Source organism: Mesocricetus auratus, unplaced genomic scaffold (assembly GCF_017639785.1).
Source record: "Mesocricetus auratus isolate SY011 unplaced genomic scaffold, BCM_Maur_2.0 Super-Scaffold_100003, whole genome shotgun sequence".
Taxonomy (NCBI): Eukaryota; Metazoa; Chordata; class Mammalia; order Rodentia; family Cricetidae; genus Mesocricetus; species Mesocricetus auratus.
Window position 1 is genome coordinate 79,772,043 of NW_024429188.1, and position 17,293 is coordinate 79,789,335.

At 38.4% G+C, this 17,293-nt stretch overlaps 1 protein-coding gene across 6 annotated transcripts in view; it reads right to left on the minus strand.

Moving 5' to 3' along the window:
• Chrdl1 (chordin like 1) overlaps positions 1-12,670 on the minus strand; it is a 110,550-nt gene extending 97,880 nt beyond the window's left edge. For 3 of the 6 annotated variants that reach the window (XM_013122332.3, XM_013122334.3, XM_013122331.3), the window contains exons 1-2: positions 12,273-12,669; positions 8,500-8,648 (exon numbers count right to left, since the gene is read on the minus strand). In XM_013122332.3, the coding sequence (XP_012977786.1) occupies positions 8,500-8,648; positions 12,273-12,424 (301 nt within the window). In that variant the 5' untranslated portion in view covers positions 12,425-12,669. Of the gene's footprint in view, positions 1-8,499; positions 8,649-10,699; positions 10,789-12,272 lie in introns of those variants that run through there. The other 3 variants (XM_005082480.4, XM_040744493.1, XM_040744494.1) reach the window with 3 other exon arrangements.
• Positions 12,671-17,293: the final 4,623 nt, after the last annotated feature.

Sequence of the window (17,293 nt, forward strand, 5' to 3'; positions counted from 1 at the left end):
GCACAAATGAGCTTATTTTGTTGAAACAAGGATGTTACACTAATCTCTAGGAGAGATGAAGAAGTCAACAATCCATTGCCAATAGCTGAGAGAGATCAGCTGAAGAATGTATGACTTACTATTAACTACGAATATTTGAGAGTCCCAAATGTATTCAACTAAGATGTCAAATGGACCTTCAACCTGTATCATTATAGCCAGTTTTTCAAATAGCTCAGCTGGTCTTAATTAGAAGTAGAAATTCCTGCTACTTTGGTAGCTCCTGTTAACAGGAACAATACAAAATGTAAACAGGCACATCTGTGCCATCAGTGCTCTTCCCCTCTCCCAAGATTAAGTCAAAGGGTCAACAACTCTATCACTAGTCCAAAACCAAGAAGACATTCCCATGAACTGTTTTTGATAACAGCTCTTAGTGTAGAAACATCACTATGTCAGTATTACAATAATATTTATTCTACTATAACACAAATGGTCAGTGGAACGGGAGAAATGAAGCTTTGTTATGAGTTATGTGAAGTAGGCACACCAAGTAAACAAATTCCTTTTTAATTATTAATTTCTTTAAAAAGCTCTTAGAATAGTGAGGGAGAAAGAAACACATTAAGTACTTTCCCTCTGTCCATTTGTCAAACTTAAAGTGCAATGTAGGAAGTACAACATACAGTAGTTACACAACTTGTTTTTATTTCCCTAGTATGAGGTTTTAGAGTTGAAGATTCTGTCCCATTGCCTCAGGACTTTAAAAGGACCTTGCTGCCAGTCGTGAAAAATAGTGAAAAAGGAAATATAAGAAGTCAAATTCTTTATTCTGTTGTTATGGCTGATTCCCTCATCCAGAAATTAAATAAATATTTCAATCATATTTGCTGTGTCATTCACCCTAAAGTAATTCAATTTTACACACACACACACACACACACACACACACACAGAGAGAGAGAGAGAGAGAGAGAGACAGACAGACAGACAGACAGACAGACAGACAGACAGAGACAGAGAAACAAAAAACAAATAAACAAAAATAAAACACCATACCCATGTAAGGTATTGTACACATATCATGGACCTCATATCACTATTTGCTTTATGGCTACTTCAGTTTTTTTCTAATAGGTACTCAGACACAATGGGAATAAAAGTCTGTAGTTCAAAGAAGTTTGACACAGGAGGAAGGTAACACCATTGGCTAAGATGAGAACTGGAGCTATGCCATGAAATTTCAATTCATCATGTCCTTCTATCTCTTATTAGCATGGATAACAGAGAGTGGATGGTATTCTCATTAGTCTTTCTATGAGGCCATGGGGAGATTCTTTTACAGAAAGGCTACTTGGCTGGTGAAACCTGACCTGAATTTTTTTTCTGGCTAAAAAATCTGTTCCATGTCATATGGCATAGGACTGTGGGCAAAAATCCAAGTTCTCGTTTAAAAGAAAAATTCTCCCTATCAGCACCTCAGCTTCACAAGTTTTAGCTAAAGGAGACCTTTTGTTTGACTGGGAATATTTTCTGTTTGATCAAGAGTACAAGTTGGGCTCTTGAATGTTTAACAATAGAACTAAATTTATCTCTTGTACAAACATCAAGTAGCCAACTTTCACTTCGGACAGCATGAGAATATATGTTCAGTGTTAGTATATTTTAGAGATAACAACTGTTAATCGTCATAAGAAACACTGATTCAAATTGGTTTCAAAACAGTGTTTTATTTAATATATATGTATTTCTGAGCTTAGGAAAAAGACTATAAGTAGTTATAATAAGTATCTATGATTATCCACATATCTTATAATTACAATTGTTTTTCCTACATGTTTATATATTTTCTGCATGTTTATCAATGAGCATCTATTCTTAAATTAGGAAACAGCCATGTTAATGTAAAAGTTTCTTTGGATATCCTACAGTTGTTATTAGTCTAGTAGGTATATTAAACATACATTACGTAATAATTTCGATACAACATAAGCCAATTCACCAATGTTACTAAATGTTAAAGTACAGACCACATTTTCTCATCATTTATGAAAGGTATTTATTTCATTATTACTTAATTTATGTGCTAATCCTTTAGAGATAGTGTGATAATTTGAAATAAAATGGCCTCTAAAGGGAGTGGCACCATTAAAATGTATGGACTTGTCGGAGGAAGTATGTCACTGTGGGGGTGGGCTTTGAGGCCTCTTTTGCTCAAGCTTTTTCTCAGTGTGACAGTCAGTTGACTTCCTGATGCCTGCAAAATGTAGCACTCTCAGTTCCAGTATCACATATGCTAGCACACTACCATGCTCCCCATCATGATGATAATGGATCAAACCACTGAAACTGTAAGTGAGCTACCCCCCATTAAATTTTTACTTTATAAGAGTTGCCATAGTCATGGTATCCCTTAACAGCAATGAAAACCCAATCTAAGACAGATGGTTAATAAAGAAATACCAAAGAGTTACTCTTTATCTTATGAGATTCACCTTAAGCTGTTATCCTTATACCACAGTGAATATGTTTTATTTGAGCATCTCATGAACAACACAGCTTAAGTGGTAGATAGGAAATGGGAATACGCTATAGATGCTACTGCTACTTATCAACACACCTGAAGTTTCTCTCTTTTTTTTAAATTCAGAAATTACAAGCTAAATTTAGAGTAAAGATGCTACCATCTACCTAACAGCATCCTAACTGTATCTACTTTTTCTTCTTTAGATGACCTGTATTTTATTTCATCTTTAAAAACCATTACTTTATACCCAGTCTTTCATCTCTAACCCATATCCAATGTTTTTGGAAGTAGCCAGGCTATAAATCTTAAATGAATAAAATTCTCTTCAGAGTTACTTTGTGATATGATTAAAAGTCCAGGTGGTTTGTGCAAAATACACAAAACCGAAGTCATGTTTTCTCTTGTCTCACCCCACAGAACCTATTCTGATTTTTAGTTCTCTGTCCAGAGCATCAGAATTCTTCCCAGGACCATATTTTTAACCTTTCTCAGAATTTTCATTTGGTTTGTTTAGGTTCCTGAATAACTTTTTGTCTTAGCCTGTCTTTGAGGATTGAAATTTTATTTCTATTTGTGTCTACATCTTTATCTGTGTGTGAATATATATGGTATAGATGTGTAGTATACATAAGTGAGATATATATATATATATATATATATATATATTTGTGTGTGTGTGTGTATGCATGTGTGAGTGCACAGTCATGCCTATGTATGGAGGTCAGAGGAAGATACTAGGTGTCTTGTTCTATAACTGCCATATTCCTTTGACACACAGTCTTTTACATTGCTGTAATTACATACCTGTAATTACATACCTGGGTTTTACAATGATTACTAAGGATTCAAACTCAAGTCACCATTCTTGTTCAGCATATAGTCTTCCTCATTGTGTGACTCCCAGGCCTAGCCTCAATCTTTTTATTGTTGTTGTTACTGTAGCGGTATTGGAGATGAACCCAGGGCCTTTTACCTGCTGGGTAATCACTTTACCTCTGAATTCTATTCCCAGCCTTTTGTTCTTTACGTCCCAAAGAGCACATTGCCTCTCTTAAAGAAATACAGTTACAAAGGTATTTATTCATTCACTTAGATCTTCACTTATATGTTAAGTGTCTGCCACATATAAAAGGCTCAGCTTAAGTTCAAGAAAATGAACTGGCTTCTTCAAAGAAATTCCAGAGCCAAATTGGTATAGTCAAGTGAATATTGTATTTGGAGATCTGTGCTTTAGTTCTGATTCTGGCTGGCATTCACAGCAATCTTTCTTTGCACCAAGTCAGTTGATCCCATTTTCTTTCAGTTTTCATCTCAAAATTTATTGGACCACATAATTTGGCTTTTAAAAATATTTCTGCAATAGCTATCATTTATTAAAAGTTAATCTTGTCCCAGAAAATATACAAATAATTCTCATACCCCTGATGGTTGATTTTGACCATTAGCTTGATGGAATTTAGAAATACTATGGAAAACAATCTCTGGGAATACATGTGATGGGTTTTTTAGATTACTTTAACTAACTAAGGGCAGCACCATTCCATGGGATACAGTCCCTATCTGAATGAACAGGAGAAAGGGTGCTGAATAGCAGTGTTCTTCTCTCTCTGCTTCCTCACCACAGACACAATGTGACCAGCTGCCTCTCATTTCTGCAGCCATGCTCTCCTTGCCAGGATGGACCACACCCATAAACTGTGAGCCCAAGTGAAGGCTTACTTCCCTAATCTTGCCTCTTCCATCAGGTATTGTGTCATAGCAATTGGAAAAAGATAATCCAATGGGGATCGCTATTTTTGCCATTATGTTGATAGAAAAACTAAAGATCTCTATGGTAATATCCCCCGAGTATGTAAGACAGCCATAAAAAATGAAGAATTGAATCTAGGCTAATCCCAAAGTCATCATGCTCCCATATTTTAAAAAACTCAGAATTTACTTTAAAAAATATTAAGCTGTCTAATTGAGGGTTAGACAGGGTTGGCTTTAACTGACTTTACCACAGCCTCCCTTGTGCTAAAATTATAGGTACATGTACCATGCCTGAAAAACTTACCTGATCTTATGGTACCCTTTATTTCTTCACCCTCCATCTACATGAACTTTAATAGTTACACTCTCTTCATTGCTTCTTCTTAATACTTAATAATCATGTGAAATATTGTGGCGATCCTAGAAAACTTGTGCTTCTCTTTCTGGCTTTGACCAGAGACACAAATTGCTTATTTCCAACTTGCTAATCTTCTTCCCTCTCTCACTACACTGGTGGCTTGCCTTTCCAGAGAATTCTAAACTACCACTTTATTTAATACCAACACAAATGTTTGCAAGCTTTACCTTGGAGGAGAAAAATGAGTGAGAATCTAGTCTCTCAGAGATCCAGTTTACTTTTATAGAGCAGGAATGGATCCATATAACACATTTTTGCCTCCAAAAAAACCCTGCCAGACTTAGTATAGTCTGGTTCATTAGAAACATATAATAAAATATTCTTCACAACTCAGTTCTTCAAGTTCACTTTGATCAATACTTCATTACCTACGTTAGAGCTGCCAAAGGGGGGCAAACTTGTCAGCCCATTTGTCCCATATTTGCATGAATATTATGCTGTGAATGTTACGCTCCTTTGAACTTCAAAAGAACTTCCTGGCCTCATTGACTACAACTTTAACAACAGAGCATAATAGAGTTATAGAAAGATCTTTTCCTGGCTAAAGACCTCAAACTTTGCTGATGCTGGACAGTAGCAAACTTTTACATAAGCAACAAATGGCTCATTCATCCATTGCAGTGCACTATCAGTAATTCCTGGTGTCCTTAGCCTGTCTTCCTGCTTGTGAAAGTGACTATAACTATGGCTAATTAGCTAGCAGCAAGGGGCAACACAGGCTTTCACTACTTCTTTCTGTTTCCCCAGCAATTGAGAGATCTTTCACCATAAGGGCACCTCACATGCCTCCTATCCTGGCGGTTCAAGATAGGAGAGCAAACATGCTCCTGGACTTAGAGTCTATTCTAACCAGAACCTGAGAAGTGGAAAACTGAGGCTTCCTCAAGTAAAATGGGGACAGACAGTATGAACAGATGAAAAGTTTTAACACTTCTATACTTGTACATTTCCTTGCTCTATAAAGTTTAAAAAATAGCACTCCTTTTCATGTATTCCTATGTCTCCCTTTCTTCTGTACTAGACAATAAAACACAAAATAAATCTCTTTACTTTAGAGAACATTTTCCCTTACAAAATAGAAATTTCCACTTGTAGAAATTCTGGAATAGACAATATAAAAAGATCATAAACAGTTCTTACAAATATACCACCCAGAGGCTTAAAAAGTAATTCTCTATTGCATTCCATATATGCATCTAAATTTCACATGGAACAGAGACCTATGAATAAACTCCAGAAGAAAATACAATAGTATATGGTGAGAAAAACCTCCCAGGAAATTCAGTAGCGACAGAGGAAAAGAATATCGATCTGACCACAAATAATTTTAAAATAAATAAACAAATACAACCTGCAAAAGCAATGTTTCCAACAACAAAAAGAAATATTTTATACATAAATAATACAAGCTCAAAAGAAAAACAGGTAATTAAGAAGTATAACTAAACCAAAATGTTATTGAAAATATCACATAAGAATAGGGAAATATTAAGGCAAAAATTAAATATAATTTCTACAATTAAGACGATCCTCCAATATAAAGATCATAACACTTTTTAAAGGAATTATAAATGGGTATTTACACATAGGTAGCAGCAACTTAATGAAGAGCAATTTGACAGCAGTTAACAAGATGAAAACTGAAAATACCGCTTGACTAAAAATTCTTCACAAATACATCCATTAACATCTAAAGAGTTTGACTAATGCCCTTAATTCGTAATGTCAAAAACTAGAAGCAGCATATATAGCTACAAATAGAGGCTGGTTAGTTAAACAATGTGACATACATGCAGTTGCAAATGATGTAGACATTAGAAAAACAAGACATTGTTGCTAAGAAATGTTTTGATATGACCTTGAAGGTTACCATGTATATATTTATCTTTCTGAAATATAGTTACAGAAAAAAATTTATAAGGCCTCCAATTTTATTAAAAAAATGAATTTTTAACAGGACTTGGATCACATATGGAACTTTTTAAATTGAACTGTTACTTCCACTGCTTCTGCTTCTAACTTGTCATTGTTAGGGCATCAATATAAATATCTGCATGAACACTTGCATGTGTGAAGGCAATATAAATGAAGTATATGCTATGAGATTTCCTCTTTAGTAAAGATAATATTTTGAATATCTTTGATTTGGATGTGGCCAGATGAAAGGTCAGTAAGAATGACCACAGTGGTGGCCTCACCATCTAGCTATAATCTGAAATATTAGATCAAAACTAGTGCCTTTGGCCATCTGTTACATAATTACCTTGACACCAACCAAATATTAAAATGTCTTGGGAAATAATAGGTACAAGGAAACATTAGAGAGTATAGTTTAGAGCTCATAAATCATTGTTCTTTGCTTTGTCAACAAAGCTCTAAGTTTTACGGATAATATTCCTCAATGCTTTGTAAGCATGGACGATCTCCAAGAAGAGATGGTCTATTGAGAGTTATAATATCCCCCATGCGGCCATCAGTAACACAGGCTATAAGGGAAACATCTTTCTAAGAGACCAGGAATTTTTAATCCCCACTGGTTGTGAACTGATTTAAGAAGGAGCAGATAACATTTCTGTCACGTGCACTTAAATAAGAAGATGGAAGGGAAAGTGAGTAATGAGAAAGACAAGGGGAGAGGCTGATTCAAGTTTCTTTTCAGAGCCTGTTCCCCAGTTGTCTTCCATTTATGCCTCAGTCCTGCTAGATATCATTACAGATCACTGGCGCTGAAGTTCCTTATCCAATGCACTCTTTCTCCCAGGAAGAAGACCACTTGCAGTGAAAATCATTGTGGGACAAATACTCTTAGTGACTGGATAGGCTTGGTTCTACCCTCCGCGCCAATAAGTCTCCTGCCTCCCATATTTAATTCTATGGATAAAAGAGACAAATGTTTGTGATAGGATTCAGATGCTGCCACAGCTCCTACCAAGAACATTTTACAGTTCTTTCTGATGAATAAGTTCAGTGGAGCACAGAATATGTCCCCGTTGGACCAATTCCATTTCGTGCTTCTTTTTTTTCAATGTAGCTCTAAAAAGGAATCAAAGCTCAGTTGTCTCCTCAAATTTAGAGCAAGGGTTCACCTCAGAAGTGGCTGCAAGTGGCCAAAAGAAGTTGAGGCCTACACTGTTCAAATGCAGCAGAGAGCTTATAATAATAACGGATGCATCAGTGGCAGCGAAGGAGGGGGGTGGTAATTACACTTCACACACATAGTCCTTTGCCACCCTGTTTTCTCTAATATGTTAGCCCATATGGATCACTGAATTTCTAGAACTACTCCCTGGGTTTGTGTGGACATTCCTTTCAATAAATGACATCTAATTTCCTAACAGTTCTTGGAAGCTAAATTTCATCACTGGGTCTGAATCCAGTTCCTTCGTTGACTTTCAATATTAGGGATATGCAAGGGCTGCCTTTCTTTGTCTTTTTGTTTTGTTTTTGTTTTACTTTTTTTCATAAACTAAAACCTTCACTGCAGAGGCTGAAAATGGGAAAAAATCCAGCTCATCTGTCAGATATTTCTAGAGTTACGTAAAATGGAATGATATTTGTACAGTTGAGAACAGGAAAGTGAAAATGTTTCATGTGTTCTTTGAGATGAAAACTATATGATAACCAGAAAAACAGCCTCAAGTTTAGTTGGCCTGAATCTAAGCTTTCATTCTTTCATCAATTTATGTATAAATCAATAACAGTTACATTCTTCTCATAGAATAAGGCCATGGCCACATTTGAGCTAATCATAATCCCTACAGATTATAACCACAGGTTCAATGATACGATGAGTTTGAGATTTTTTTAAATGAAAGACACTTACGTTTTACTTGCTCTGTTTTGCTTCCTTCTAGGAGAAAAAAGAACAAAACCAAGGAGACTATATATTTCATGCCTCCCATTTTCCACTTTCTTCTTCTTTGACCTACTGCAAAATGTAATTCAGAGACTCCGAGGAGTGATGGAATAAACCTGTTGAGAAGAAAGCAGAAAGAAGTAATAAAAACAGATGCCTTGGAACTGATGAACATGAGTAATACTTAGGTTTCTAACTTGATAGATAAAACACTGAAGAATTTACCAGAGTGCAGACATTGTTTGTAGAAGACAAAGGACTTGCCTCTTTTGTCTTGTAAAGATTATGAGAGGAAATTCACATGAGTTGAGTACATATTCCTGTCCAACACTGAGGCTAAATCCTTACAAGCAAGTCATAGGAAAATAAAAAGTAAAAGTGAATTTTTTCTAAAGAAATTAAAATTGAATTCTCAGGATATTTTATTGTTGGTGGGTGCGAGTAGAAAATCAGGAAATTGGAGTTTATTTTAAAAAGGCTATTTCGGCAAATAGTGTACAAGGAGAGAGCATCCGGTTGCAATGATGTCTGAAATGCAAGCTTCAGACTAATGTTATCATTAATACTTTAAGGGTCCTTCCTCGATCAGTGTTTTCCTTGTATCTTCTATGAGATCTAAAAGAATATTCACTATAAGTGCTGATGTTGGAAAAGATAGATGTAATCTGATAATGGATGCAATTCAGCATCTGAGAAGTTTCACAGCTTACAACAGTTCAGACATATTCCTTCCCATGAAGTCCATTGGGAAAGGAAATGTAAAATGGGTAATTTTAAAAGAAAACAAGCAAATTTCAACAGTGATTCATTCAATTTGTCCCACCACGCAAGAGGCTGTTAAAGCAACCACAATTCTTTAAAAATAGGCATTGGTGGACAGGATTGAAATCTTAAGCTTTTGAAGCCTTAAAACACAGAAAATTTGCTTGTATCCTGTCATGACTATTTTCCATGGACTTTAGAGTATATAAAATTCTTCCAATGGGAGATTGGAAAATATTTAAATATTCTAGAAGCATTGCATTCAATCAGGGGTTAATCCTGAATAGGAACTTAAATATGCTGGTGCTTTCAGAGAATCTAATATAAATACTGAAAATAAACCACGTATTTGAAGGAAAGAAGTGCAAGATGCTCACTTTGGAGAACTGAATCTCTTTAGGCTCTAAAGTGGACGTCACCGTTTTTCTTTAAATGCTTTGAAAGTGCCCTGATCATTAAAAAAAAAACCTTGTTTCAGCCGAGCCTCGAGGTGCATGCTTGCAATCCCAGCAGGCAGATGCATGAGGATCACTCCAAGTTCAAGGCAGTAGGGCTACACTAGGACAGTTTATAAAAAAAAGTTGCAGATTATGAATCAATGCACACCTGTGAACAAACTGATACTACAGAATTATTTGTGCTAGCAGGTTGATTTGTACCACCCATCTGTTTTCTTTCTCAGATCTCCTAGTACATTATGAAAGGTTCAGATTCTCCTAGGGTGCATCCCTAGCCTTGCGGAAGCCTCAAATCTGATGTTTTTCATCTGTTCTGTGGACCTCCAATCCACTTTCAGTCATTCAAAATATCACTTTATGTTGAGAGCCACTGGATCCCTTTGAAACAAAGCATTTTCATTAACATTTTAACACAGCCACCCACCTCAACCGAGTTCTTTCTGAGCCTACTTTAATAAGCTTTTTCCTCTGAGCCTCCAAAAGACAATGATTTTTAACTGTTGAAATCTAATTTATCACAATCATATATGGCTCTCAGGGGGTACTTCTGAAAGCATGGCTTTTGAGTCTCCCCATGCAAGAATCAACGGGGCTGTTTTTCTTGTACAATGGTTGGGCGATTTTGTGAACAGTAGCATTGCTTCATAACTCAAACTGGTAAGAAAATGGCCCTTAGAATTTTTGCTTTTCTTGGGTCCCAACTAATGTTATGAGCAAACAGGAAAGTTGGGGACTAGAGAGCAATTAATCTCTTTTGGCATTCCTGTCATCTATGTGGCCTCCCAGGAGGTGATGGAGCACATCAGAAAATGAATCGTTTTATAAATATTCACTTGTGATTTACAAGATCCTGAAAGCCTTGCCTTTGTATTTTGTGGAGAAATATGAACTGAGACGGGTTCCCTTCCCAAGGCTCTTCATTATTCCATTCCTCTTTATTCCTTTACCTTTCAATTTGGGGGCCGAGGTTGTAGAAGACATTTGCTGGGACTACAGCAAGAAACACAAGCATCACTCAAGAATCATCCGATTTTTATTCCTGCAAAGAGCCAAAGTGTCCCTAATTTTTCAAATTATACTTTGACCCAGTTAACTGGAGTTATTTCTGCATTAACTCTCTGCTTCACACAGACTGCTGTGCTATTGAACTTGCACTGGCTCTTTGACAGGTTACTTAGAAATGTAACCACTGCCATGTTAGGGTGGGGGCGGAGGATCCAGGACCCAAGAAGAAAGGAACAAAGAAAACAAAACCCTGCAAATAACCCTGGGGAGATGATGGGGTGGGAAAGTGTGTGGGCTTTCTAAGAGATGGAGAAATTTTCAGATACCCGAGGAAAGGCATCTATTCAGGTGCCTTTATGAAACTAATGTTCCCATTGCTCTTTTTCATCAAGCAAAGAGACAAATTGCTTCTTGCTCAGCTGTAACTGGACCCACTCTCAAAACAGGTCTCCTGAGCAGACCGGACCTAGAGATATAGCTAAGCTAAGGAAATCCAAAGATATATAGTTGTCAGGCAGCCCTTCCCACCTGACAGTGCCTCTTTAATACTCAGGGGGAAGCTTGACTGATCTTGTAATTTCAGTCAAAATCATCTGTGGGATATCCCCTTGGGTACCAACATTCTATCTGATAAGCAATAAGAAAAGACACTGGAGACTCTGGTCCTTGTCCATCAACTGAAAACCCCCTCGCCACCCAACAACAAAAGCTCAGTTAACTCCGGGGTTGGGAGGTACCAAAGAAGGAGAGTTTATGCTCAAGTTATCTCTTCTCAGAATCAGAGCCTTCATCACTGCTTATGACTAAGAACACCTCCTTTGGGCTTATAAAACACTTTCTGGTCTACCACTGCATTTTCTTTCATACAAGTATACCTTCAAACTTAGGGGCATGCAGTAGAGAAAGAAGGAAATCAGGGTTGAATCAGTGGCAGGGCTGGAAGGCACGTTTCCAGGCCCTGAAACCTAGCAATCCTACTTGGTTTCCTGAGCCTAGTGTCCCAAACTGGGATCCCAGCGGTCTGGGCCTGAAAAAAAAAAAGTGAGAGGGGGGATGGCCAGAAGAGACAGGGGCCTCCCCTCCACCCACCCTGTTTAATTAACATATTGTGAACCAGTCAACAGCACTTCACTAAGGAGCAAAAGGGGCTCTTTCCTGAACACATGTAGTCATAAAGCAAAGCACAAAACCTGTAGGTAGCTTGGCAGGGAGTGCCTGTACTGCCTTTGAAAGTCTAAATACCAGAGCAAGCAGAAATGCAGGCCAAACTGGGAGCGGCAAGTTGAGGGTTCAAATCCTCAGTTCCCACTTTGTTTCATGGGGTATCTAGGGTTCTACCTTTATTCTATCAGCAGGACCACAGAACTGGTTGGGATGGCCCACAGTTCAATGTGCCCGGTGGGAACGTCTAGGGGCAGTACCAGCAAACAGAATGCACCCTACCTGTGAAAAGATTGGAAAGCGAGGTCGGGGTCTGGGGGGGGGGGGGAAGGCAGCAGGGCACTGCTTACTGACCTGGGCACTGGCCTCCTCCTTCTGCCACGCTTGCACACGCTCTGAGTTCCCTGGGGCGCTCCTCCGAGGTCTGGGGCTTGCAGGTTGTGGCGAGAGCTTGTGTGCGCGCGAGGGGGGAGGGGGGACTCAAAAGTGGGTGGGAGGAAAAACATCACCGCCCTCGCACCACGAGGGAGCAGAGGCTCACTAGGCTCCAGGGGGGCAGAGCCAAGGCGCGGGCACGGCGGCCCGGGGCCACCTGCCCACTTGCTTGTCCGCTCCCCACTTGGCCTGGCAGCCTGGCGCTGGCGGGAAGTCCTCCAGAGAGCTGCCCAGCCGCTGTTAAGTACTCACTCCTTCTTGGTCCCAGCACCGGGCTTTATTCCTACACCCCAGCCCTGAAAGTTACAAAACGGGGAGAAAGTGTGAGGCTCAGCCGGCACTTTCTCATCACGTAGCGCCCCCACCACACACCCCTCCTTTGGCTAGTGTAGCGTTGGGGTCTTAAAGGGACCGCACATCTTCTGCAGCCCATCCTCCTCCTCTGCATTGGATGCTCTGAGGAGCTCCCCATCTATAGTGAATATCCTCAAGACCTAACTCTGACTATCCATGGCTTCCCTGCCTGGAAGCCCTGCACCTTTTCTCATGCAGGGCAAGGACCTTTCCCTGGGCACCTGGTCTGTTCTGGAGCCTGTGGTCTGTGTGCAAGTTGAACCGACCTCACAAATTATGCCCTAAGACATGTCTGGCCATTTCTCCTATCTTCACTGTGTCAAGTGACAAAGACTTGGTGTTTTATGGGGGTGATGAGAATGAGGGGTAAGAGTGGGGCATGAACTCAGAAATCTCACATCAGTCACAAAGAGATCAATCTCCCAATCCCCGGCCGGTGGCGGAGGCGGGGGTGGGGGTGGGGGGGGCGACTACTGTTAAATATTTTTAAAGAAAAAAAAACTTGAAGAGGCTCATCACCACCACTGTTTCAACAGTACTGCAGATTTTATGTTGAACTAAGGGCCTGACTTTCAAAAATCACAATAGCATGCTGAGTAATGTTTCTTGGAGCTCCTAGACACACTACTCCTGATGTGTGTTTATGTGAAGAAATGCAGTTTAGAGACTCATCAGAATCCTCGAAAACTCACGGAAGCACATTCTTGACTTTAAGTGCCCAAATTTAGGAGAGCTGAAGAGTGTTTTGTACATGGATTGGATAATACTGGTATTCTACACATCTGTGCTTCACTTTATGGCACTACATCAATATTAGTATTTAAAACACTCACACTTTCCTTACAATCTAAAGTATCAGAGGCCCCAATTATGAGGTACTATGGACCTCCTGTGCCATTCAGATCAACTTCTTCACTCACAGAAATGGAAACTGATACTAGCAGTGGATGTAACCAAGGTTGCACAGCTAGTAAGTGACATATTTGAGATTCTAATTCATCTATCCTGACTCGTAACTCACTGCATCTATTATCTCCAGTCTACAGATGGAAATAAAATTTAAGTTCAATGAAACCGTGGTTAGCTAAAAGCAAGTCAAAAGCAAGCAAGCAAGCAAGCAATAAACAAACAAAAACCCAAGGAACAAAAGAAAATTGAAACAAGAATATTTGTCCTTGGAAGGATCCCTCTTTTTCTACCTGCTTAAGTATCAATATCATTTAATCAGGCCTGAAATTCCTGTGGATGTTTATTTCGTTGTTAACAAAAGAGAGACACACTTTCTGAGATGTTGCCTTGGGGGCTTATAATGTCTAGCTCCATTCTGTAGCCATACGTCTATAGCCATACATTGCCACATGTGTTCAATTTGACTGTAGTAAATTAGTTTGAACTTGGAGATTTGTTGCCTTATAACTGTTTCTGTGCTGTTTAATGTGCTGATATCACTAAGCAGAGTTCCTCAAGGACTAGAACTGGTTGCTCAATTTCCTTTGTGTGTGTGCTCCAACTCTCAAATCCTTTCCAACATGTTTACAGAAGTATTCAGGAAAATGGGTTTTAAGAAACAGGGACAGGCCGGGTGGTGGTGGCTCACACCTTTAATCCCAGCACTCGGGAGGCAGAGGCAGGTGGATCTCTGTGAGTTTGAGACCAAGCCTGGTCTACCGAGCAAGTTCCAGGACAGGCTCCAAAACAATACAGAGAAGCCCTGTCTCGAAAAGCCAAAAAAAAAAAAAAGAAAGAAAGAAAAAGAAAAAAGAAACAGGGACAATCATGGATCCTAGCATTTGAAATAAATAGACTCACTGGGATTTAAAACCTCATCTAGGGATGAAACCACTCACCCCTGCTGGTTGATATAGTATCTAGAGTACTGCATAATAAAATATCCCCACACTTAGTGGCTTAAAGCAAGTTATCATTGTCAATTGGTTCTGCTTAATTAGTTCTACTGAATCCACTCAAGATCGTTTTTACATTTTTTTGGCAACAGTAAATGTGGCTGCTGTAATTCCTTGAGCGATTCTTTATTAGTATAGATGTTGTGGTCCTTTGTTTAGCTCTGGTCTTACTTCTTGAATTGCATCTGTACTTTAGGTGTATCGAGATGTAGCCTTCCTACCAGTTCTTTTCCAACTTAAACTTATGACTCTTTACATGCCTTATATTCTTTATTTAGTAAATGGAAATGGGATCACAAATAATCTCATACTAATTTTAGATTTTTTGTTTTCTGTAAGATTGTTGATTCATTTTCAGCTATAAGAAATTACTCAGAAGGATCCAGCATCACCTACTTTTCCCTCATACTAAATATCTGGCATAACTATAATATATCATCACGACCAAATATTGGCATTTTGACATCCCCTCACCTTCCTCTGTTTTCATTATTTTAAATGTGATTATTTACCTGTTTGTACAGTTCTATGAAATTTTACATCTGTAGATTAATGTCACCACCACCACAGTCAAGATATAGATCACCACAATGATACTGTTATTATTTTTAGTCCTACCCATTGTTTTCACTCTGTCACCTATCTGACAAAATGAAAAAGTTCTTCATGCCAATATTTTTACCACTGAAGAATGTTACATGGGCTCATACAGTATGTAATCTTTTGAAAGTAGATTTTCCCCCAGGATTATCTACTTGAAGCAAATTCAAGTTATTCTACCTATCAATAGCCTGATCTTTTAATTGTCTCACAATATTCTATGATACAGTTATATCTCTGTGATCACTCATTGAAGGGCTAATTCTAAATTTGTGCTGTTAAAATGTGGCTACAAATATTTGTCTACATTTTGCATAAACAATATTACATTTCTCTAGAATAAATGACCAATAGTGAAATTCTTTTTATTGGGTGCTGCACATATAATTGTATAAGTAATTCCTAATTCTTTTTAGAGCAACTATACTTTTTAAAAAATATGCCCATTGCCAATGTGTGTGAGATACAGCTTATGTGCATTTCTGCCAGCATTTACTGCTGCTATTATTTTTATTTATTTATTCCAGTAAATGTACTTACATCTAATTTTGGTTTTAATTGTATTTCCCTAATATCTATTTTTTCTTTTTTTTTTAATATTTAACCCCTCTGAGCACGCCTTTAATCCCAGCACTTGGAAGACAGAGGAAAGTGGATCTCTGTGAGTTCAACACCAGCCTGGTCTACTTGGTACCTCAGTCTGACATCAACCTTATGCTCTTCTTGTTTTAATTTCCAAAGCACTAGAATCATAACTATGCATTATGAAAGCTGGCTCTAATGATATCTATCATCTTGTCATGTGCTTATTCGATGTTTGTATCTCTGTGAATATTTTCTCCTAGCAACTAGCTTTTCTTCCATTCTTTTTTCATGGGCTTTGACAGATAAAATAGATTTCTCATAGGATGCTTATGTGTGATGTGCATATGTATGTATGTATGTATGTTTGTGTGTGTGTTTTTATGTAGTTTGTCCACATGTGTGTGGGTGCATTTGATTGTATATGTGTATGGGGTCCTGATGGTGATGCCAGGAGTCTCCCTTAATCACTCTCTACCTTGTTCATTGAGAGTAGGTCTCTTGATTGAACCCAGAACTTATCTACACAACTAGTCTAACTGGCCAGCTTGCAGCTGGGACTCCTGTCTTCACCTTCCAAACATTGGATTTACAGGGAGCTGCCACAGCACTTATGAGGGTTCCACGGATCTGAACTCTGGTCCTTATGCTGGCTACTTGCTGTTTGTTTGACAAGTGCTCTATCCACTTAGCCAGCTAGCAACCCCCCAAATTTATTTTTATGGATCACGTTTTGTAGCAACGTGGCTAGTATATGTGTCCTGTTCTAGATCTCAGGAATTTTCTCCTATACTTTTGTTCTGAATTTTTTAACAGTTCCAAGTTTTATATTTAAGTTTATTATCTGCTTTTTATAGATTCAAACATGAAATGTGAAGTTTTGCCTATGGGTGCTTAAATGCTCTGCTATCTTTCTGTATAAAACTGCCTTTACACTTTGGTCAAACATTGATTATGGACACTGTGTGGGACTACTGATTTCTCTATGCACACCATTGGTCTATGCATCTATCCTTCTACAAGCCTTGGTTATTGTATGTAGTTTAGAGAGGTTAATACAAATAAAGTAGCTCCTCTCAGTCTATTTATCAATAATGTTTTATCTAATCAAGGTTCCATTTATTTCAATATAAACTTCAAAATAAAGTTATCTGTGTTTACAAAAATAGTTACTGGGACCTGCATAGGAATTCTATGAAACATAAAGATCAGTTTGGGAAGGACGGACAACTTTAATTCATTTTGTGTTCTGTGTTCTAAGCCATGAACACTGTATGCCTCTACATTTATTTAGTTTTTTACAATATATTTATTCTTTTAAATTTTATTTTACATTCCAGCCATAGTGCTCCCTCTCATTCCTCCTCCTACTGCCCCCCTCTGGTCTCCCCCCAGACCACCCCCAGTCCACTCCTCCTTGAAGACAAGGGCTGCCATGAGGAGGTAACTAAGTTTGACCAATAGGTTGGGACAGGGCCAAGCCCCTCTCACATGCATTAA